General features: G+C 48.9%; 1 protein-coding gene across 1 annotated transcript in view; it reads right to left on the bottom strand.

Annotated features, from left to right (window-relative positions):
- LOC116955788 (uncharacterized) overlaps positions 1-18461 on the bottom strand; it is a 51223-nt gene extending 32762 nt beyond the window's left edge. Inside the window, exons 1-3 of the mRNA XM_032977113.2 lie at positions 17882-18461; positions 12987-13100; positions 10757-11306 (exon numbers count right to left, since the gene is read on the bottom strand). Coding sequence (XP_032833004.2) covers positions 10757-11306; positions 12987-13070 — 634 coding nt within the window. The 5' untranslated portion in view covers positions 13071-13100; positions 17882-18461. The remainder of the gene's footprint in view (positions 1-10756; positions 11307-12986; positions 13101-17881) is intronic.
- Between the last annotated feature and the right edge of the window lie 5759 nt (positions 18462-24220).

Below are 24220 nucleotides of genomic sequence, written 5' to 3'. Positions count from 1 at the left end.
AGAGAATCAATGTCAAATATTCACTCCAATGGATTATAGAGAATCAATGTCAAATATTCACTCCAATGGCTTAAAGAGAATCAATGTCAAATATTCACTCCAATGGATTATAGAGAATCAATGTCAAATATCCACTCCACTGTGGATTATAGAGAATCAATGTCAAATATTCACTCCAATGTATTATAGAGAATCAATGTCAAATATTGATTCTCTATAATCCATTGGAGTGAATATTTGACATTGATTCTCTATAATCCATTGGAGTTAATGTCAAATATTCACTCCACTGTATTATAGAGAATCAATGTCAAATATTCACTCCACTGTATTATAGAGAATCAATGTCAAATATTCACTCCAATGGATTATAGAGAATCAATGTCAATTATTCACTCCAATGGATTATAGAGAATCAATGTCAAATATTCACTCCAATGGATTATAGAGAATCAATGTCAAATATTCACTCCAATGGATTATAGAGAATCAATGTCAAATATCCACTCCACTGTGGATTATAGAGAATCAATGTCAAATATTCACTCCAATGGATTATAGAGAATCAATGTCAAACATTCACTCCAATAGATTATAGAGAATCAATGTCAAATATCCACTCCAATGGATTATAGAGAATCAATGTCAAATATTCACTCCAATGGATTATAGAGAATCAATGTCAAACACTCACTCCAATAGATTACAGAGAATCAATGTCAAATATTCACTCCAATGGATTATAGAGAATCAATGTCAAATATTCACTCCAATGGATTATAGAGAATCAATGTCAAATATTCACTCCAATGGATTATAGAGAATCAATGTCAAATATTAACTCCAATGGATTATAGAGAATTAATGTCAAATATTCACTGCACTGGATTAGAGAATCAACGTACAATATTCACTCCAACGGATTATAGAGAATCAATGTCAAATATTCACTCCAATGGATTATAGAGAATCAATGTCAAATATTCACTCCAATGGATTATAGAGAATCAATGTCAAACATTCACTCCAATAGATTACAGAGAATCAATGTCAAATATTCACTCCAATGGATTATAGAGAATCAATGTCAAATATTCACTCCAATGGATTATAGAGAATCAATGTCAAATATTCACTCCAATGGATTATAGAGAATCAATGTCAAATATTAACTCCAATGGATTATAGAGAATTAATGTCAAATATTCACTGCACTGGATTAGAGAATCAACGTACAATATTCACTCCAACGGATTATAGAGAATCAATGTCAAATATTAACTCCAATGTATTATAGAGAATCAATGTCAAATATTAACTCCACTGTATTATAGAGAATCAATGTCAAATATTCACTCTAATGGATTATAGAGAATCAATGTCAAATATCAAATCCAATGGATTATAGAGAATCTGTCAAATATTCACTCCACTGTGGATTAAAGAGAATCAATGTCAAATATTCACTCCAATGGATTATAGAGAATCAATGTCAAATATTCACTGCAATGGATAATAGAGAATCAATGTCAAATATTAACTCCAATGGATTATAGAGAATCAATGTCAAATATTAACTCCAATGGATTATAGAGAATCAATGTCAAATATTAACACCAATGGATTATAGAGAATTAATGTCAAATATTCACTCCACTGTGGATTATAGAGAATCAATGTCAAATATTCACTCCAATGGATTATAGAGAATCAATGTCAAATATTCACTCCAATGGATTATAGAGAATCAATGTCAAATATTCACTCCAATGGATTATAGAGAATCGATGTCAAATATTAAATACAATGGATTATAGAGAATCTGTCAAATATTCACTCCAATGGATTATAGAGAATCAATGTCAAATATCCACTCCACTGTGGATTATAGAGAATCAATGTCAAATATTCACTCCAATGGCTTAAAGAGAATCAATGTCAAATATTCACTCCAATGGATTATAGAGAATCAATGTCAAATATCCACTCCACGGTGGATTATAGAGAATCAATGTCAAATATTCACTCCAATGTATTATAGAGAATCAATGTCAAATATTGATTCTCTATAATCCATTGGAGTGAATATTTGACATTGATTCTCTATAATCCATTGGAGTTAATGTCAAATATTCACTCCACTGTATTATAGAGAATCAATGTCAAATATTCACTCCACTGTATTATAGAGAATCAATGTCAAATATTCACTCCAATGGATTATAGAGAATCAATGTCAATTATTCACTCCAATGGATTATAGAGAATCAATGTCAAATATTCACTCCAATGGATTATAGAGAATCAATGTCAAATATTCACTCCAATGGATTATAGAGAATCAATGTCAAATATCCACTCCACTGTGGATTATAGAGAATCAATGTCAAACATTCACTCCAATAGATTATAGAGAATCAATGTCAAATATCCACTCCAATGGATTATAGAGAATCAATGTCAAATATTCACTCCAATGGATTATAGAGAATCAATGTCAAACATTCACTCCAATAGATTACAGAGAATCAATGTCAAATATTCACTCCAATGGATTATAGAGAATCAATGTCAAATATTCACTCCAATGGATTATAGAGAATCAATGTCAAATATTCACTCCAATGGATTATAGAGAATCAATGTCAAATATTCACTCCAATGGATTATAGAGAATCAATGTCAAATATTAACTCCAATGGATTATAGAGAATTAATGTCAAATATTCACTGCACTGGATTAGAGAATCAACGTACAATATTCACTCCAACGGATTATAGAGAATCAATGTCAAATATTCACTCCAATGGATTATATAGCATCAATGTCAAATATTCAATATATAGCATCAATGTTAAAGACTCAGACCACTCTGTAGTCTATGGAATACATGCTGAAGATTATCTCCACTGTGCATTCTATTGGCCAATGCTATGAATCTCCACCGCCGGAATACATTCTGCAGTATATTTTTCTTTCTCAATAAAAATAAAAGCACCACAAAAGCAGATTATGAATCTATTCTTGAATCGCACCACCATTCTCGATCCTGACGACTCCTATTAGTACGGTTGACGACATGTGGTGCGAAAAAAAGTAAAAAAACCACACACACTGCCCAGAGACTAACACTACCCATAGACTTAACACTGCCCAGAGACTAACACTACCCATAGACTCAACACTGCCCATAGACTCAACACTGCCCATAGACTCAACACTGCCCATAGACTCAACACTGCCCATAGACTCAACACTGCCCAGAGACTCAACACTGCCCAGAGACTCAACACTGCCCAGAGACTCAACACTGCCCATAGACTCAACACTGCCCAGAAACTCAACACTGCCCAGAGACTCAACACTGCCCAGAGACTAACACTGCCCAGAGACTAACACTGTCCAGAGACTCAACACTGCCCATAGACTCAACACTGCCCATAGACTCAACACTGCCCAGAGACTCAACACTACCCATAGACTCAACACTGCCCATAGACTCAACACTGCCCATAGACTCAACACTGCCCATAGACTCAACACTGCCCAGACTCAACACTGCCCAGAGACTCAACACTGCCCAGAGACTCAACACTGCCCAGAGACTCAACACTGCCCAGAGACTCAACACTGCCCAGAGACTCAACACTGCCCATAGACTCAACACTGCCCAGAAACTCAACACTGCCCAGAGACTCAACACTGCCCAGAGACTCAACACTGCCCAGAGACTAACACTGCCCAGAGACTAACACTGTCCAGAGACTCAACACTGCCCATAGACTCAACACTGCCCATAGACTCAACACTGCCCAGAGACTCAACACTGCCCAGAGACTCAACACTGCCCAGAGACTAACACTGCCCAGAGACTCAGCACTGCCCAGAGACTCAACACTGCCCAGAGACTAACACTGCCCATAGACTCAACACTGCCCATAGACTCAACACTGTCCAGAGACTCAACACTGTCCAGAGACTCAGCACTGTCCAGAGACTCAGCACTGCCCAGAGACTCAACACTGCCCATAGACTCAACACTGCCCAGAGACTCAACACTGCCCAGAGACTAACACTGCCCATAGACTCAACACTGCCCATAGACTCAACACTGCCCATAGACTCAACACTGCCCAGAGACTCAACACTGTCCAGAGACTCAGCACTGCCCAGAGAATCAACACTGCCCATAGACTCAACACTGCCCAGAGACTCAACACTGCCCAGAGACTAACACTGTCCATAGACTCAACACTGCCCATAGACTCAACACTGCCCATAGACTCAACACTGCCCATAGACTCAACACTGCCCATAGACTCAACACTGCCCAGAGACTCAACACTGCCCAGAGACTCAACACTGCCCATAGACTCAACACTGCCCAGAGACTCAACACTGCCCAGAGACTCAACACTGCCCAGAGACTCAACACTGCCCAGAGACTCAACACTGCCCATAGACTCAACACTGCCCATAGACTCAACACTGCCCAGAAACTCAACACTGCCCAGAGACTCAACACTGCCCAGAGACTAACACTGCCCAGAGACTAACACTGTCCAGAGACTCAACACTGCCCATAGACTCAACACTGCCCAGAGACTCAACACTGCCCAGAGACTCAACACTGCCCAGAGACTAACACTGCCCAGAGACTCAGCACTGCCCAGAGACTCAACACTGCCCAGAGACTAACACTGCCCATAGACTCAACACTGCCCATAGACTCAACACTGTCCAGAGACTCAGCACTGTCCAGAGACTCAGCACTGCCCAGAGACTCAGCACTGCCCAGAGACTCAACACTGCCCAGAGACTCAACACTGCCCAGAGACTAACACTGCCCATAGACTCAACACTGCCCATAGACTCAACACTGCCCATAGACTCAACACTGCCCAGAGACTCAACACTGTCCAGAGACTCAGCACTGCCCAGAGAATCAACACTGCCCATAGACTCAACACTGCCCAGAGACTCAACACTGCCCAGAGACTAACACTGTCCATAGACTCAACACTGCCCATAGACTCAACACTGCCCATAGACTCAACACTGCCCATAGACTCAACACTGCCCATAGACTCAACACTGCCCAGAGACTCAACACTGCCCAGAGACTCAACACTGCCCAGAGACTCAACACTGCCCAGAGACTAACACTGTCCAGAGACTCAACACTGCCCATAGACTCAACACTGCCCAGAGACTCAACACTGTCCAGAGACTCAGCACTGCCCAGAGACTCAAAACTGCCCAGAGACTCAACACTACCCATACTCAGCACTGCCCATAGAATGAGAATAAAATAATAAATTGATAAAATAAAATAACACAATAATATTCTCACGACGTTTCGGCCACAACACAAGTGGCCTTCATCAGGTGAAGGAGACGAGACTGTCTGGAGGACAGCGCTGGAGTGTTTTGTTTCTTCTCACACAGCATAAAGGTCGCGATCTCAGCGTGGCTTTCTCACTCCAGCGCTGTCCTCCAGACAGTCTCGTCCCCTTCACCTGATGAAGGCCGCTTGTGTTGTGGCCGAAACGTCGTGAGAATATTTTTGTGTTATTTTATTTTATCAATTTATTATTTTATTCTCATTCTACGTGACTTTACCGAAAGAACCAAAGAAGATGAATCCTTGCAGTCACGAAAGCTTTAAATCGAAATTTAACTGCCCATAGACTCAACACTGCCCATAGACTCAACACTGCCCATAGACTCAACACTGCCCATAGACTCAACACTGCCCATAGACTCAACACTGCCCATAGACTCAACACTGCCCATAGACTCAACACTGCCCAGAGACTCAACACTGCCCATAGACTCAACACTGCCCATAGACTCAACACTGCCCAGAGACTCAACACTGCCCAGAGACTCAACACTGCCCAGAGACTCAACACTGCCCAGAGACTCAACACTGCCCAGAGACTCAACACTGCCCATAGACTCAACACTGCCCAGAAACTCAACACTGCCCAGAGACTCAACACTGCCCAGAGACTAACACTGCCCAGAGACTAACACTGTCCAGAGACTCAACACTGCCCATAGACTCAACACTGCCCATAGACTCAACACTGCCCAGAGACTCAACACTGCCCAGAGACTCAACACTGCCCAGAGACTAACACTGCCCAGAGACTCAGCACTGCCCAGAGACTCAACACTGCCCAGAGACTAACACTGCCCATAGACTCAACACTGCCCATAGACTCAACACTGTCCAGAGACTCAACACTGTCCAGAGACTCAGCACTGTCCAGAGACTCAGCACTGCCCAGAGACTCAACACTGCCCATAGACTCAACACTGCCCAGAGACTCAACACTGCCCAGAGACTCAACACTGTCCAGAGACTCAGCACTGCCCAGAGACTCAAAACTGCCCAGAGACTCAACACTACCCATACTCAGCACTGCCCATAGAATGAGAATAAAATAATAAATTTATAAAATAAAATAACACAATAATATTCTCACGACGTTTCGGCCACAACACAAGTGGCCTTCATCAGGTGAAGGAGACGAGACTGTCTGGAGGACAGCGCTGGAGTGTTTTGTTTCTTCTCACACAGCATAAAGGTCGCGATCTCAGCGTGGCTTTCTCACTCCAGCGCTGTCCTCCAGACAGTCTCGTCCCCTTCACCTGATGAAGGCCGCTTGTGTTGTGGCCGAAACGTCGTGAGAATATTATTGTGTTATTTTATTTTATCAATTTATTATTTTATTCTCATTCTACGTGACTTTACCGAAAGAACCAAAGAAGATGAATCCTTGCAGTCACGAAAGCTTTAAATCGAAATTTAACTGCCCATAGACTCACTGCCCATAGACTCAACACTGCCCATAGACTCAACACTGCCCATAGACTCAACACTGCCCATAGACTCAACACTGCCCATAGGCTCAACACTGCCCATAGGCTCAACACTGCCCATAGGCTCAACACTGCCCATAGACTCAACACTGCCCATAGACAACACTGCCCATAGACTAACACTACAGACTCAACACTGCCCAGAGACTAACACTACACATAGACTCAACACTGCCCAGAGGCTAACACTACACATAGACTCAACACTGCCCATAGACTCAACACTGCCCATAGACTCAACACTGCCCATAGACTCAACACTGCCCATAGACTCTCCACTGCACCTTCGATTAGCACGGTTGGCTACGTACGGTGCGAAAAAAGTGAAACATAAACACTTATTGCCCATAGACTAACACTACCAATTGACTCAACACTGGCCAGAGACTAACACTACCCATAGACTCAACATGACACAGACTCGACACTGGCCAGAGACGAACACTTCCCATAGACTCAACACGGCCCGTAGACTCAACACTGCACCTCCGATTAGCACGGGCGGCTACGTACGGTGCGAAAGAAGTTCAACATAAACACATACAAAAGAGTGCACCGTTGCATGCCCTGTTGCAGCATGACATTTGCGCTTGACATTTCTGCCGAATAACAAAAATGCGGCGTTAAGGCTGCACGTGCAAACAGAGTCCAAGTGGATGCGTGATGAGAGATGCGTGATGAGAGATGCGTGTGGAGCGGTAGTGTAGTGGTTAGAGTGCTGCGCTATGAACCTGGCGACACGGGTTCGATTCCCGCTCACGGCCAACACCAGTGACGATTATTTGAACCCGTCCTGAGCCTCCCCTAGGTTGACTCGGCCTCAAATGAGTACCTGGTGCGATGTGCCGGCCTTCATCAGTGCTCGCTAACAGCAATTGCCTGGCCGTCTTTGTCGACCTAGGAGAGACCCAGGACCGGTTCAGATAATCGTCACCGGCGTTGGCCGTGAGCGAAATGCGCTAACCACGACACTACCGCTCCCACACACAGACAACAACAACCGCCATTCGCCACTAAGTGGCGGTGACGTCACCACGACGCTTGTGCCAGGCCATGTGCACCTTGAGGCCACACACAGACAAAAGACAAAGATCCCCCGTATAGCCTTAACAGACTGTAGGGGCAAGTGCTGTTAGCGAGCACCTATGAAGGCCGGAACAGCACACGAGGGGGTGGGTGGCCAGCACCACGCCCGACCGCCTTCGTCTCCCCAGTGGCGATGTTTGCACACCGCACCAGGTACTCATTTGAGGCTGAGTCGACCTAGGGGAGGCCCGGGACCGGTTCAGATAATCGTCACTGGTGTTGGCCGTGAGCGGGAATCGAAGCCGGAGTCCCCACACACAGGCACACACAGACACACGCAGACGCACACAGACACATGGATCTCCCAAGTATGGTCCTCAACGAGCGGTGGAAATTCCTCATTCCCACAGCCATGGCGGCGAGTGCCGTGGCTTCGTTTCCGTGGCTCCCCATTCACCTGCACTGGCGGGCGTGGCAGACGCAGTGGGTTGACGAACGGGCTATCCTGTGTATGCGCCAGGTGTACCGTGTATATCGAGAGAGAGAGGTAGATTGTCCCGAGGGCCCCTGTAAACAGCAGGAAGGCGATTCTCATTTGCGGATAGCTAAAAGTGTATCGCGTGACATTTGACCAAACATTACACCGTGTAAACTTTAACACGCCTCTCCCAAGTGCTGGTAGCAGCCGCCGATATAACGATTTTATAATAGATTTTTGGGTTAGGCCAGAGAGAAGACCCTCTCCGCCACCCAGCAGCCAAGCTATTTTTTTTACTAGGTTAAGGGCCCATTGAGCTATGTAGCTCTTTTTCATAAGCGACCCAACCACAAATGGTAGCTGAACCAAGTGGCTTACGATGTGGAAATGTAAAGCGGCCAAATACTCTAAACGCGTGATGTTGATTCTAAATGTGGAGGGGAACAAAACTGGAGGATGCGGAGAAAAATCCACGTGACCATGGCGAGATGCAAACTCCAAATATACAGCAGTCCTCACAGTTGGGATCGAACCCACGACCCTCCTGCATACCAGGCGAGGGAGTTGACATCTCCCGGCCACCGCGGTGCTCGGATGAAATTGTCACGTGGCTTACAGGCGGGTTAACGCGCCTATAATTATTATTGGGCTGGAGAACAATTACCACCGTCAAATTTGGCAATGATATCGGACACTTCTCATTTTTAAACCGCATCAAACATGATGACAAAGATCACGGAAGAATTCAACTCCAGCAAGTCAGAATTACGCAAGCATATTGCGTCATTTGCAAACGCACGGGGGCACGCAGCCCCCTAATTATTATTTTTTTATTCGAGGTTTAATGTTTTTGCTTATCCGATGTAAATAACGCCCGTGGAATTTAAGGACAAAGAATGACTGTAGAACTTGAATTGGGCTGCAAAGTTGGGCTGACGTAACCATCATGTGAAAAAAAAAGAGCTTTATGGGCTCATCGGATTCCTCAGTAGAAATAAATATTGCCATTCTGATGAGCAACACACAAATAAATCACATGGAGGCAAGGGTTGGTGGATCGCACAAATACGGGCGTCCGTCGACATGGGCGCGAGAGATACCTTCCCGAAAAGTTTTCCGGAAAGCAAAATTCCGTTTTCGTCGAGCTCAAATGTACCCGTCGACTTCCGTTACGGAATTGGAAAATAGGCCCCAAGGCGGTGGTGAAAATCACAAATGAGAAAGCAGAAAACATTTTTTTTTATATATATACACATCGCTTGGAAAAAAAATCGATAAAATATCTTTACAATAGAATAATAATACTCAAAATAAGCCGCGAGAAACGAGTACAGCAGTGGGACAAGAGCACGCAAAAACCATCTGGGAGCAGCGCAAGATGGACGCTCGGGCAGACGGCGTGACGCCCGCTGTACGACACAAACTCTCTCCATATTCTTGGTTCTCTCGGTAAAGTCACCACGTAGAAGGGAAACAATCAAATAATAAAAATATAAAACAAAACAATTCTCACGACGTTTCGACATCATCAGGTGTGAAAACCACAGCAAGAAAATTTGAAAAAAAAATTTGTGTTGCAGTCGAAACGTCGTGAGAATTGTATTGTTTTAGATTTTCATTATTTTATTGTTTCCCTTCTACGTGGTGACTTCACCGAAAGAACAAAGAATATGAATCCCTGCAGTCACGAAAGCTTTAAATCAAAATACAAACTCTCTCCTCAAGTCCTATCAACACGTCGACATCAAGCTCCTGAACATATTGCTGCCATACGCGAGTGGAATAACAGCAGAGGAAGCAGGCAACACCCAACGTCCCACGTACAGCCGTCAACATACTTGTGGGACAAGCGCTGTTGGCGAGCACCTACTAAGGACGGCACGGCACACCAGGGGGTGGGTCGCCATCGCCACGCCCGGCCGCCCGAGTCTCCCGAGTGGCGATGTTTGCACACCGCACAAGGTACTCATTTTAGGCCGAGCCGACCTAGGGGAATGCCAGGGACGGCTCTGATAATCGTCACCAATGATGGTGCCCGCGAGCTCGGGAATGGGTTTGCAATTTGAACTTGCATACTTCATCGATTTTACGTATTTATTTTTTGCGATTTGCTTACCGTTCCCATACTTTGCACTCCGATCGTGTTTTTTTTGTGCTGTTTGTTGCTCTAACTTTCTGACCCCGACCCCTACTGGAAATCCGTGGAAAAAGAGCTTCACAGCTCATCAGATTTCTCCATGACCAACGGCAGATGCCGATTCCGAGCGAGGGAAACCAACTCGCGCCTTCGCCGGGTTCGCGGCGCAGCGGCGCCGACCGCTTCGCCACTGCTCCACGCACGCCGACTCGCGAATCCCTACCGCAGCACACGAGGCCATCCTCGATGACCTGCTCCTGGGCCACGATGAGCGCCTCCCCGCAGGGCATCGCCGAGTCACCTCCGCCTCCGCCTCCTTCGCCTCCGCCTCCTTCGCCTCCGCCTCCTTCACCTCCGCCTCCGCCTCCTTCGCCTCCGCCTCCTTCGCCTCCGCCTCCTTCGCCTCCGCCTCCTTCGCCTCCGCCTCCTTCGCCTCCGCCTCCTTCGCCTCCGCCTCCTTCGCCTCCGCCTCCTTCGCCTCCGCCTCCTTCACCTCCGCCTCCTTCACCTCCGCCTCCTTCACCTCCGCCTCCTTCACCTCCGCCTCCTTCACTTCCGCCTCCTTCAACTCCTCCTCCACCTCCTTCACCTCCTCCACCTCCTCCACCTCCTCCACCTCCTTCACCTCCTTCACCTCCTCCACCTCCTTCACCTCCTCCACCTCCTTCACCTCCTCCACCTCCTCCGCCGCCGCCGCCACCGCTGTACGCGGCGTAGCACAGACTCCCGTCTAGCGTGGGCAGGGCCTCCACCACTACGGCAGGGAAGCCGTCCTGCGGGAGCAAAACGAGCGATCGAGTCGCGGTACGGAGCGTGCGCGCCACCTCACATGGCTTTGTTTTCTCCAAGCAAATGAATAAAACGACGAAGCACTGGTAGATACGCCTCCCCCGCCCTTCTCTTACCTGTTGCTCCACGTAAAAAAAACAAATATGTATTCCGCATCCCACCACCTCCGATTGGCAAGGTTGGTGCGAAAGAAGTTCAACGTACACGCACACACGGCCTTCTGGGAGTGCGTAATTTCAGTGGCACTGGTTCAACACAAGCAAAAATCTGGACCGGCTTTCACATTCTGTGCCTCACATCAGCGGTCAGGCTTGCTTGTCTCAATGCTGGGTGAGAAATCAGGACCGGCTTTCACATTCTGTGTCTGACATCAGCGGCCAGGCTTGCTTCTCCAAGTGCTGGGTGAAAAATCTGGACCGGCTTTCACATTCTGTGTCTCACATCAGCGGTCAGGCTTGCTTTGTCCCAATGCTGGGTGAGAAATCTGGACCGGCTTTCACATTCTGTGTCTCACATAAGCGGTCAGGCTTGCTTGTCTCAATGTTGGGTGAAAAATCTGGACCGGCTTTCACATTCTGTGTCTCACATCAGCGGTCAGGCTTGCTTCTCCAAGTGCTGGGTGAAAAATCTGGACCGGCTTTCACATTCTGTGTCTCACATCAGCGGTCAGGCTTGCTTTGTCTCAATGCTGGGTGAAAAATCTGGACCGGCTTTCACATTCTGTGTCTCACATCAGCGGTCAGGCTTGCTTGTCTCAATGCTGGGTGAGAAATCTGGACCGGCTTTCACATTCTGTGTCTCACATCAGCGGTCAGGCTTGCTTGTCCCAAAATGCTGGTGAACTACTAGTTGTTTATAGGCAAGAACCGTCTCGATCAGATTTGGGTTCTCGTTCAGTGCAAAAAGCATAACACACACACAACACTGTGGTCTAACGTGGGTGAGAGACAAGGCCATGAAGAAGGCCGTCTCTGGTGTAGGCCAATCAGTTTCAGAGACAATGCCTTTCTTATGAGAGCATGTTTGTTTGCATGTTCACCATGAGTTCGTATGATTAATGCGGACTTGATTTGGTGTTTGAACATCTTTACACCTGTTTTATTGCCAGAAAGGGTAAAAGCTATTCTTATTTTTTTTCATACTTTTGATACTGGCAGAAAAAAAGGTGCCATGATACATACACAACAATGCCGGGGCAGTGGCTGGAGGTTAATCAATGCAGGCCTGGAATTTAACAAACGTGCACAGGTATCAGCACAGACTCGCCACGGCGCATCGTCTAGATAAAAATGATCCGCCAGCCATTGGGCCACAAACCGCCGATCGGTATCGCTGACAGCGGCAAACTGATAACAATACCCCCTTCTTGACGAACGTTATCTCTCGATCTATAATGCGCACGCTGGCAAGGTCACGGTTATTGGGGAAAACGAATGTGACACGAAAGATCCGCAGAATGTGAAAAGAAACGAGGGTACGTTTCTATAAAACTGATGGGTGGTATAGACGCTAAGCTCTTTGCACCCGGCCGGACTTTGCCCTCTGCCCTCGGCCCGCGGCCCCGACCCTGCCCGCGGCCCCGACTCTGGTCCAATTTTCCACCCCAGGTGGCACCGACCGAGCCCCGTTGGGGCTCATGGGCCAAACCGAACGCGTCGACCAACCTGTTTTTCCTCTGCGGCCACCGCAGGCGCCGAGCTGGGCAGCTCTAACGCCAGGCTGCCCTGCTCCACCAGCGTTGACGCCATCTCCGGGCAGCAGTCTCCTTCGGGCGAAGACTGCGCGCGCGCACGGGCACATCAAGATCCCAAATGTGCAACACAACCACAACAGCATCATCAGCATCTAGCCATGATCAATCCACTGCTGGCTTGATCCAAACGACAGTAGGAACACATAGGGGAACAAGCTACATACATTGACAAGTGTCGAGTCCCACCAGACATGCCTGAGCCTCGCACCCCTAGCACGAGTTTTGAGACTCTCCTCTCGCAGCAGCCAATCCAGAGCAGCCCAAGCTAGACAATTGACATGACACCACAATGCGCAAGTCCCGCTCCGAGTAGCCGAGAGCCTTCCTTGATATTCCTCCTCCCACGGGAGTCCAAGGGACAGGCTAGTGTCACTTCTACAACACGCACGAGGCAGGAGCACCCAAAATTAAAGGCGTCTCACTCCACAACGGGTGAACCTCTCTCTCCGTGTGTAAGAACGGAGCAGATTTTAAAAAAAAAACGTTTTTAATGGGTAAGGCCTACCGAGCTGTACGTCTCTTTTTCAAAAGTGACCTGGCCACAAACAGTAGCCCAGGGAAGTTACTTCTCACGTGTAAATGCACAGCGGTTTCTAAATGAGGGGGGGGGGACAAAATTAGAGAACCGACAGAAATATCCACGCGACCATGGGGAGAGAGACGCGGAAACTCCAAATACACAACAGGCGTCAAAGGGTTGGGATCGAACCCGCAACCTCCTGTATACCCGGCGAGGCTGTGAACATCTCGCCACCGCGCCTCCCCTCAACTCCCGCAGGGGCCTCTGGCACAGATGTTGACAGGAGTCACTGCAACGCAATGCGCGAGATCACCTTGAAAGTTCCCCCTCCCGCAGAGGGACCCACAGGGGCCCAAACCAACATGGGCCAGGCGGGGTCACTGCCACACGGGACTCGGCGACGAGTCTCAACTCCACGAGCATCAGGACCTCGATAACACCCCTCGGCATCGCTTCAAGTCACGCAAAGCCCTTTTGGACCCCCCCCCCACACCCACCCAACATGCGCTTGACCTCAAACAACACGAGTTCAACCTCCTGTTGAAGCCTGGAGAGCTGAATGGAGTTCAAAAGAACTCGCGAACAACCACCGGCTTGTTGTGAAAGACCCAACGCAGATGATCCCCGGCGTTTTCATCTTCCACGAAGCGCCTTGGGGTCCACCCTAAACCACATCCACTGCACAAACCATGGTAGCAGCGGATGCGGACACCCTGATGATGCACAAATGGATAATTAAAAACTCTCCAGTAGTAGTGTGCCGGTTGTGGTCATCCAGAACAGAGGCCGTGCAACGTGTAAACGACCCAATGCCGATCCAGAAATTCGAAGGAGACATCACAGCGATGACGATACGCTACTCCGCTGCTCCTGCTGATGCGGTTATCTGTGCTTGACCACCTGAATGTGAAATTGTAGTTCTTGTTGCTCTGCATCTACATCAGGCCCATGCCACAGGGCCTTAAGTATCATTGCAGCAGCAACAACGCGCGTGTCAATATCACACCCCGAAGAGTGGGGGACCCAAAGACGTTTAAGCCACAGGCCTTGACAAGTTACCATTACAAGACAGAACGCCACAAAGCGCCGGTCTCCTCTCCCTCTTGTCTACGAGCGTGAGCCACACTCCAAATGTGTGAGCCTCACTCCCCAGCATGGGCCACACTCCGCAAAGCGTGAGCCACACTCCTCAAAGCGTGAGGCCTCGCTCTCCAATGCGTGAGGCCTCGCTCTCCAATGCGCGAGGCCTCGCTCACAATGCGTGAGGCCTCGCTCACAATGCGTGAGGCCTCGCTCACAATGTGCGAGGCCTCGCTCCCCAGCGTGGGCCACACTCCGCAAAGCATGAGCCACACTCCCCAATGAGTGAGGCCTCGCTCACAATGAGGCCTCGCTCTCCAATGAGCGAGAAATCGCTCTCAATGAGTGAGGCCTCGCTCACAATGCGTGAGGCCTCACTCTCCAATGCGTGAAGCATCGCACTACAAAGTGTGAGGCCTCACTCACTCAATGAGGCCTTACTCACTCAATGCGTAAGGCCTCACTAAATGCGTGAGGCCTCACTCTCCAATGCGTGAGGCCTCACCTCACAATGCGTGAGGCCTTGCCGCACAATGCGTGAGGCCTCGCTCTACAAGGCGTGAGGCCTAACTCACTCAATGCGTGAGGCCTCACTCACTCAATGCGTGAGGCCTCACTCACTCAATGCGTGAGGCCTCGCTCTACAAGGCGTGAAGCCTCACTCACTCAATGCGTGAGGCCTCACTCACTCAATGCGTGAGGCCTCACTCACTCAATGCGTGAGGCCTCACTCACTCAATGCGTGAGGCCTCACTCACTCAATGCGTGAGGCCTCACTCACTCAATGCGTGAGGCCTCACTCAATGCGTGAGGCCTCACTCACTCAATGCGTGAGGCCTCGCTCAATGCGTGAGGCCTCACTCACTCAATGCGTGAGGCGTCGCTCTCCAATGCGTGAAGCCTCACTCACTCAATGCGTGAGGCCTCACTCACTCAATGCGTGAGGCCTCACTCACTCAATGCGTGAGGCCTCACTCAATGCGTGAGGCCTCACTCACTCAATGCGTGAGGCCTCGCTCTACAAGGCGTGAGGCCTCACTCACTCAATGCGTGAGGCCTCGCTCTACAATGCCTGAGGCCTCGCTCAATGCGTGAGGCGTCGCTCTCCAATGCGTGAGGCCTCACTCACTCAATGCGTGAGGCGTCGCTCTCCAATGCGTGAAGCCTCACTCACTCAATGCGTGAGGCCTCACTCACTCAATGCGTGAGGCCTCGCTCTACAAGGCGTGAGGCCTCACTCACTCAATGCGTGAGGCCTCGCTCTACAATGCCTGAGGCCTCGCTCAATGCGTGAGGCGTCGCTCTCCAATGCGTGAGGCCTCACTCATTCAATGCGTGAGGCCTCACGCTACAAGGCGTGAAGCCTCACTCACTCAATGCGTGAGGCCTCACTCACTCAATGCGTGAGGCCTCGCTCTACAAGGCGTGAAGCCTCACTCACTCAATGCGTGAAGCCTCACTCACTCAATGCGTGAGGCCTCACTCACTCAATGCGTGAGGCCTCACTCACTCAATGCGTGAGGCCTCACTCACTCAATGCGTGAGGCCTCACTCACTCAATGCGTGAGGCCTCACTCACTCAATGCGTGAGGCCTCACTCACTCAATGCGTGAGGCCTCACTCACTCAATGCGTGAGGCCTCACTCACTCAATGCGTGAGGCCTCACTCACTCAATGCGTGAGGCCTCACTCACTCAATGCGTGAGGCCTCACTCACTCAATGCGTGAGGCCTCACTCACTCAATGCGTGAGGCCTCACTCAATCAATGCGTGAGGCCTCACTCACTCAATGCGTGAGGCCTCACTCACTCAATGCGTGAGGCCTCACTCTACAATGCGTGAGGCCTCACTCACTCAATGCGTGAGGCCTCGCTCTACAATGCGTGAGCCCTCTCTCACTCAATGCGTGAGCCCTCGCTCTACAAGGCGTGAGGCCTCACTCATTCAATGCGTGAGGCCTCACTCACTCAATGCGTGAAGCCTCGCTCACTCAATGCGTGAGGCCTCACTCACTCAATGCGTGAGGCCTCGCTCTACAAAGCGTGAGGCCTCGCTCACTCAATGCGTGAGGCCTCACTCAATGCGTGAGACTTCGCTCTACAAGGCGAGGCCTCACTCTACAATGCGTGAGACCTCACTCACTCAATGTGTGAGGCCTCGCTCTACAAGGCGTGAGGCATCACTCACTCAATGCGTGAGGCCTCGCTCTACAAGGCGTGAGGCATCACTCACTCAATGCGTGAGGCCTCACTCACTCACTCAATGCGTGGGGCCTCGCTCTACAAAGCGTGAGGCCTCGCTCTACAAGGCGTGAGGCCTCACTCATTCAATGCGTGAGGCCTCGCTCGACAAGGCGTGAGGCCTCACTCTACAAGGCGTGAGGCCTCACTCTACAAGGCGTGAGGCCTCACTCTACAAGGCGTGAGGCCTCACTCTACAAGGCGTGAGGCCTCACTCTACAAGGCGTGAGGCCTCACTCTACAAGGCGTGAGGCCTCACTCTACAAGGCGTGAGGCCTCACTCTACAAGGCGTGAGGCCTCACTCTACAAGGCGTGAGGCCTCACTCTACAAGGCGTGAGGCCTCACTCTACAAGGCGTGAGGCCTCACTCTACAAGGCGTGAGGCCTCACTCTACAAGGCGTGAGGCCTCCTCCACCCCGCCCGCGGCCCCGCCGGAGCGTGAGCCCGGGGGCCGACCGCCCCCCGTCCCCGCATCATCAACACGACCGCGGCCTAAGCGCGTAGGCCTCGCCCAGGGCCCGAGCCCACGGGCCGAACCCACGGCCCGAGCCCACGGCTCGCCGAACTCTCACGAGCGTCGCGCCACGGCCTGGCGCCTTTGGCAGCAGCCGTCGCCAGCGGGCGCGCTCGCAGCGTAGGCGGCCCGTTCGAACAAAACTTTAAACTTTTAAAGCTCCACTTTAAACCCTTTCACACGCCAGTTTACCCACAACACCATCACCGCTAACCACCACCACCATCACCCCCTCTCAACACTTGACACACCACGCAGAGCCACGGGAGGGCCTTGTTATACCCCTATCACCCCCTACTAGGACTAACACACACACACACCAGGGTGGTGGTAAGTGTGAAGGTGCAGTTCGTGGTGGTGGTGGTGTTGTTGGTTGGGGGTGGTGGTGGTGGTAAAGAGAGAGACGCGGCCGTGTGTCGGCGTGAACACGGGCGTGAGGCTGCAACGTACGTTCGAGTCGGCTCCGCTGCGGTAAGCTCTCGCGGCGTTTACTAGACGCGTCGATTGAAGTGGCCGCGATTCATGAGCGATGATGTTTTAGGCGTGAGGGACATTTTTTTTTACACCACAGCTACACCACCTCCTCCCCTCCTCGCACTCCTCCATTGACAGGGGAGCGTGGGGGGGGTGTTTGCTCCAGATCACCGTGTTGTTTATCAAGGGTCGGGCGATACCAAGTGCCGGGCGAGGTTGATACGAGCAGCGAGACCGGGACCAAACCGCTCGCTCGGCCGCCCCGCCTCGGCCGAAGACGACGGCGTTTGTGGTGATGACGGATTGCCGCAAAGCGCCTTCGTCGAAGCGGACGAGAGAGTTACGGCGTGGCCGAGTGAGTTGAACTTCAGCGAACGCCCCTGTTATTCCCCGTCGAAGTGAACTCGTCCCCTAGTTCAATTCGGCGCGCGTTGATTGGCTGGCAGGCTCGTGACGCCGCGATCAGAGACCCCCCTTACCATACATGGTATGTGTGGTGGAAACCTCATTAACATAATTTATAATATACTGGAGGACGAAAATCCGATGATCCATGAAGCTCTTGACCACAGATGTCTGGCTGGGGGGGGGGGGGGCACGTCGGAAGGTTAAAACAACAATACTAAAAAAACACGATAGGAGTGCAAAGTATAGGATAGGTAAACATATCACTTTCAAAATATGTACTAACTAGCTTTATACTGCCCGGCTTCGCTCGGGACTTGGATTCACCACGCCCGGCTGCCTTTGTCTCCCCAGTGGCGATGTTCACACACAACACACCAGTTTTTGATTTAAAGCTTTCGTGACTGCAGGGATTCATATTCTTGGTTCTTTCGGTAAAGTCACCACGTAGAAGGGAAACAATAAAATTATAAAAATATAAAACAATACAATTCTCACGACGTTTCGACTGCAACACAAGCAATCATCATCAGGTGTGAAAACCACAGCAAGAATTTTTTTTTAAAAAGTGGCGTTTTTTTAACGCTAGCACCACGGAGAGCGATTTGGCATTTGTTCAGATGTACGAGTCCATCTATGTTCTGAAAAGAGGAGGGGGGAGACGAAAATAATGGATGCGATCTGAAAGCCACCATAAGCGTGAACAATCAATTAAGACCCGAAATGGTTTATCAAATCCTTCCAATGATTGCTAAGCCAGAATCCATGTTCTCGGTTGAAATTGTCTCTGTGTTTGTATATGTGGATAGCCTCACGAACGAATCTCTCATGGTAGCCAGATGGCTTGCAAAGAACCTCTGTCTTGGAGAAGTCAATGTCATGCTGTGGTTTTCACACCTGATGATGATTGCTTGTGTTGCAGTCGAAACGTCGTGAGAATTGTATTGTTTAATATTTGTATTATTTTATTGTTTCCCTTCTACGTGACTTTACCGAAAGAACCAAGAATATAACACACCAGTTACTTGTTTGAGGCTGAGTCGACCTAGGGGAGGCCCAGGACCGGTTCAGATAATCGTCACCGGTGGTGGCCGTGAGCGGGAATCGAACTCGGGTCGCCGGGTTCGGAGCACAGCACGCTTACCACTACACTACAATGCGTTACGCTTCCACATGCGCGGGTCACGTGACAGATTTGACGTCACAGCTCACTTGCCGTGTAAAAAATCTATGCATTATTGAGCTTCCCCCACCCCCCCCCTAAAAAAAGGTGTATTTTTATGATGTTTGCATGGTGTACCGTCTGGACAGTACCCACACGGCAAATTTCAAGTTTGTTGCATGTCGGGAAGTACACTAAACATTTTGAACAGACACACATATATTCACAACTTTGCCTTTTCTATATATGGAGATAACAGTAAGATAATAGAGGTTCTTTTTGGGGGTGGGGGTTAGATCGCGTAAATGTATAAATGTTGTGTCGTTAAACCCGCCACCACCCGACACAGCCAACGCGTAAGGTTTGTCACGTAAACAGAACGTGGCCAATTCGTTACTCGTACAATACAACGTCACAGCATGTACAATCCGAGTCCGACGTTTCGCCAGTAATTACAACCGGCTTCATCAGGCGGACAGCAGCCGGATTTGTGGAGAAGTCCTCCGCCTGTTTCGTTCCTTCTATCGAGGCGTAGATGTGGTAACCACCACATCTTGTGCGCTCATCTCTATTGGGGCCGTACATAAATGACGTCACGCACCTGGGGGGGGGGGGGGTGGTCAGACATTTGTGACGATGTGTGACGAGGGGGGGGGGGGTGGTGAGAAATGTGACGTCACATCAAAATGCGCAACTTTAAATAAGTATAGACAAAACGTTCTACTTTAATTTTTATTTAAAGCTTTCGTGACTGCAGGGATTTATATTCTTGGTTCTTTCGGTAAAGTCACCGCGTAGAAGGGAAACAATAACTTGATAAAAATATAAAACAATACAATTCTCACGACGTTTCGACTGCAACACAAGCAATCATCATCAGGTGTGAAAACCACAGCAAGAAAAAAACCACAGCAAGAAAATTTGCTGTGGTTTTCACACCTGATGATGATTGCTTGTGTTGCTGTCGAAACGTCGTGAGAATTGTATTGTTTTATATATTTATGAATTTATTGTTTCCCTTCTACGTGGTGACTTTACCGAAAGAACCAAGAATACGTTCTACTTAATTAAATAGACTTTTTAATAAATGTTTTCTCCTACAATATCAGAGTGCAGCGCCACATTAAATACGCGCTACAATGACAATAGGGTTTTTTTGGTTTGGGGGGGGGGCAGAGCTTTGTGACGTCATATTTGAGGAGGGGTCTGACTTCTTGTGACGCCGTGTGACGAGGGGGGGTCAAAAATCGTCCAAAATCGCGTGACGTCACTTATAGATGGCCCCAAAGTTCAAATACACAAATTCCCAAGCTCGCCACCACCAACACGGGTCCACGGCCCTCCCCTAGGTCGACTCAGCCTTAAATGAGTACCTGGCGCGGTGTGTGGTAAACATCGCCACTGGGGAGACAAAGGCGGCCGGGCGTGGTTTCTGGCCGTGGCCGGCCTTCATAGGTGCTGCACGCTAACAGCACTTGCCCCAACACTCTGTTAAGGCTATACGGGGGATCTTTGTCTTTGGTCTTTGTAGTGAATTGCGCATTAGCTGTGGGGGAGGGGGGGTGGAGGGGGTCTCGTTAACTCTCGTAAAGTTGGTCCAACACGAACGGAACGGGATGAGAGAGAGTCGTGTGTCGTCTGTTCGTCACTGACGGTATCAACCAACAAACATCAGCGGTTGGATAACTCCATCGAGGTCTGCCCGAAAAACGTGGCGAGTTAAAACAAAAGCACCCCCCACCCCGCCCCCGCGCGCCTTACCGGCCAAGGTGACGAGGTGATGACGAGGTGATGACGAGGTGCGGGGGTGACGAGGTGCGGGAGTGACGAGGTGATGACGAGGTGTGGGGGTGACGAGGTGCGGGGGTGACGAGGTGCGGGGGTGACGAGGTTGTTGGATATGCGCCTTTTTCCAAAATTGATATTAATAATATTTGCCGATAGATATGTGTTTTTTTTAATAAATAAAGAAAACACGCAAAAGTCAGCACCAGCAAAACACCAGGTGTTGATAAGTAATGAGAACTGAAGGAGGGCCAGGATGGCGGAATTATCCCAACCTTGCTCACGGGAGAGATAAGGCCTAATGAATGAGGCGCACGTCACCCGTGCAGGCAGAGAGCAGAGAGTTCGCGTTAGCCACAGACATGGTTAAGTCAAAAACCTCAACCGTTTATCCTGCATTGCTTTTCAAGTAGCGTTAAAGTTCGAAATTCAACAACAGGAGTAGGCTAAAATTATCGATCCTCGCGCTCGCTCCAATTGGAGACCAGGCTGCGAGCTACATCAATGAACCATTGCCCATTTGCCAATCCAATACTGAATGTGAATTAATCTTTAGTAAGTTTCTGTACAACCTGACCGAAGCATATGACAAACACAGAATTTTTGACTGAAGTCAAAACGAATTCAAGGGCAATGGAAGAGAAGCAGAGGCACCTTTGTCTGAATCGTAGTGTCAGAGAGCGGACAGACGCCAAGCAATTATTTCAGCACCTGCGTTCACAAGGCTGGGAAAACGTAGATAACGCTCCCCCCACCGCGGCTGGGATAGCACACCACACGGGCAAGCCGAGAGGAGGGAGCAGAGAGAGAGATGCCTTGAAGTTCCTTGCTAACGAAGTGTATCAGCAGGACCCCAGGCAACAAGTTTAAGTTAAATAAATCGCAGTACCTAATTCATACATAACATTAATGTTAAAGATAAATAATACTTGAGCGATGTTAAACCGGGGGCCAGGGAAAAAGAGAGTCTCCCGGCCGCCTTTGTCTTCCTGCAGCACATGATAAGAATATGCATACGCTCAAGAGAGCACCTTCCCTTGAAATAAAATCAAACACCACGATGGGAAACTAACACAACTGACCTCGAGCCACGTACAGATTCATAACTGTAAGACTATGGAGGAATAAAATGTTAACTTAAACAAAACTTTCACGAACGTGGACTCACGGGGAAGGTCGCACCGGAGGGAATATCGCCCCTCCCTCGAGGTTGTGCAACACATACAGAGACGCCTGTGAGACGATTTGTAACACCTGTCGTTATGGTTTGTGGAAAGAGGAGGGCAACAGAGCTGTGCCGTAAATGACGCACACAAGGGCACACATACGAACGGACGCACATACGGACACGCACTCCAGACCACGACACACAGCTCAATCACAAGAAGCTCCGCCTTGTGGGGAGGAGCCAAGAGGAGGGATTTTGGCATAAAAGAGGACACTGCAGCATTGAAACCTCAGTTTGTCAGGAACTCAGCTGAGTTCGTCCGGAACTCGGCTGAGCTACCATCAGGAGCTCAGCTGAGCTCATCAGCTCATCAGCTCATCGGCGCGCGCCACTTCGCGACACAGCTCAGCAAGGAGCTCATCAGCTTGCCAGCTCAACTCAGCTCATCAAGGGAGCTCATCAGCTCGCCAGCTCGACTCATCCCTGCAGGAGATCGGCCGCCGCCGACGCAGAGGAGGTCCCTGCCGCCCGCCGGAGTGGCGAGGGTCGCTGTTTAGCGACGAGGCTACGTGGTGCGAGTCGGCATCATCAAAAGTAGCATTGCAACGAACGTGTATCAACAGCCAGCGACACCACCGCACGCTACCAGCAGGCTGCGTGCGCCATCTAACGACGGGTCATCGCAACTACAACAGCGTGTCGGCTCATCAGCTCGACTCAGCCGAGCCGAGAGAAGAATCGACCGATACGTATGATGTGCACTGCCCCCCACCACACGACAAACCAGGCGTCTGTTTGACGCAAAGATTCAACTCCGAACACTGACTATTCAACACAATTTATATCCCTCATCATACACGAGTCAGGAACCAAAAGCCAATCCCAAAACGTGAACCATCTGTGGCCGTGGAAGCATCGCTACAGGTCGGGTGATAACAGTCCGTCGTTTATAAGTATATTCATAATTTTCCTCTTTAATATTTCGTTTAGGAGTGTACTTCTAATCACATAAATTACCAACCGATCCATCAATATGAATTAATCCTTGACCCCTTCGCCACGGAGCTACGCTCACGTGGGGGAATAGCGTATCCAACCGGCTTTCCTATCAGGCAAACTGGTCCACAATTAATGAAACGTTGGCCCAAGATAAGGATATCAGGGGAGAGAGCGCTCCCCACCGCACACCCTCACTCTAAGCCATTTCGATAATCATATAATCTGTCCAATGGATCTATTGATATATTTGTGCCTTTGGGAATAATAACTGTTTTGATCGCCTTTTTGTATGAATATCGTCATATAAACTTTAAGTACCTTTCGTTACTGATCGCCGCACGTACTCGCGTACTCTACAGAATACTCTACCGTTCCGTGACCCAATGTGCTAACAACGTGATAAGAGTTGCATATGATCAATAATGAGTGCGGTACTCCGTGAACAATTCCAGTATAATCATGTATTATAAAGTTAAGGTTTTTATTTAGATTAGCATATGCATGTTTTAACGACTCTCTCTCTCTCACCAACCGAGCTCGCGTTACGCGGCAGAATTAACCACAGGTGCTGTTGTCAAAGTGAAACAACCCAGTCATTGATGAGACTGTGTTGATACTGTGTTGTAATTCCAAGCCGAGAGTTGTATCTTTTAGAGTTAAGGTTTAATTAGAAATAAATTGATTAATGCAGAAGTGGTCGTGTGATTCTTTCCTGAAATCTATGCTTAATAACTGGTTCTGCGTTGAGATATGAACTTGGTGACCTAAAATATAAACACACTAATACACTCAATAA

The sequence above is a fragment of the Petromyzon marinus genome, chromosome 61 (genome assembly GCF_048934315.1).
Source record: "Petromyzon marinus isolate PM22_M1 ecotype Great Lakes invasive population chromosome 61, UKy_Petmar_22M1.pri1.0, whole genome shotgun sequence".
In the NCBI taxonomy this organism is placed as follows: Eukaryota; Metazoa; Chordata; class Hyperoartia; order Petromyzontiformes; family Petromyzontidae; genus Petromyzon; species Petromyzon marinus.
This window is presented reverse-complemented; position numbering and strand designations above follow the sequence as displayed.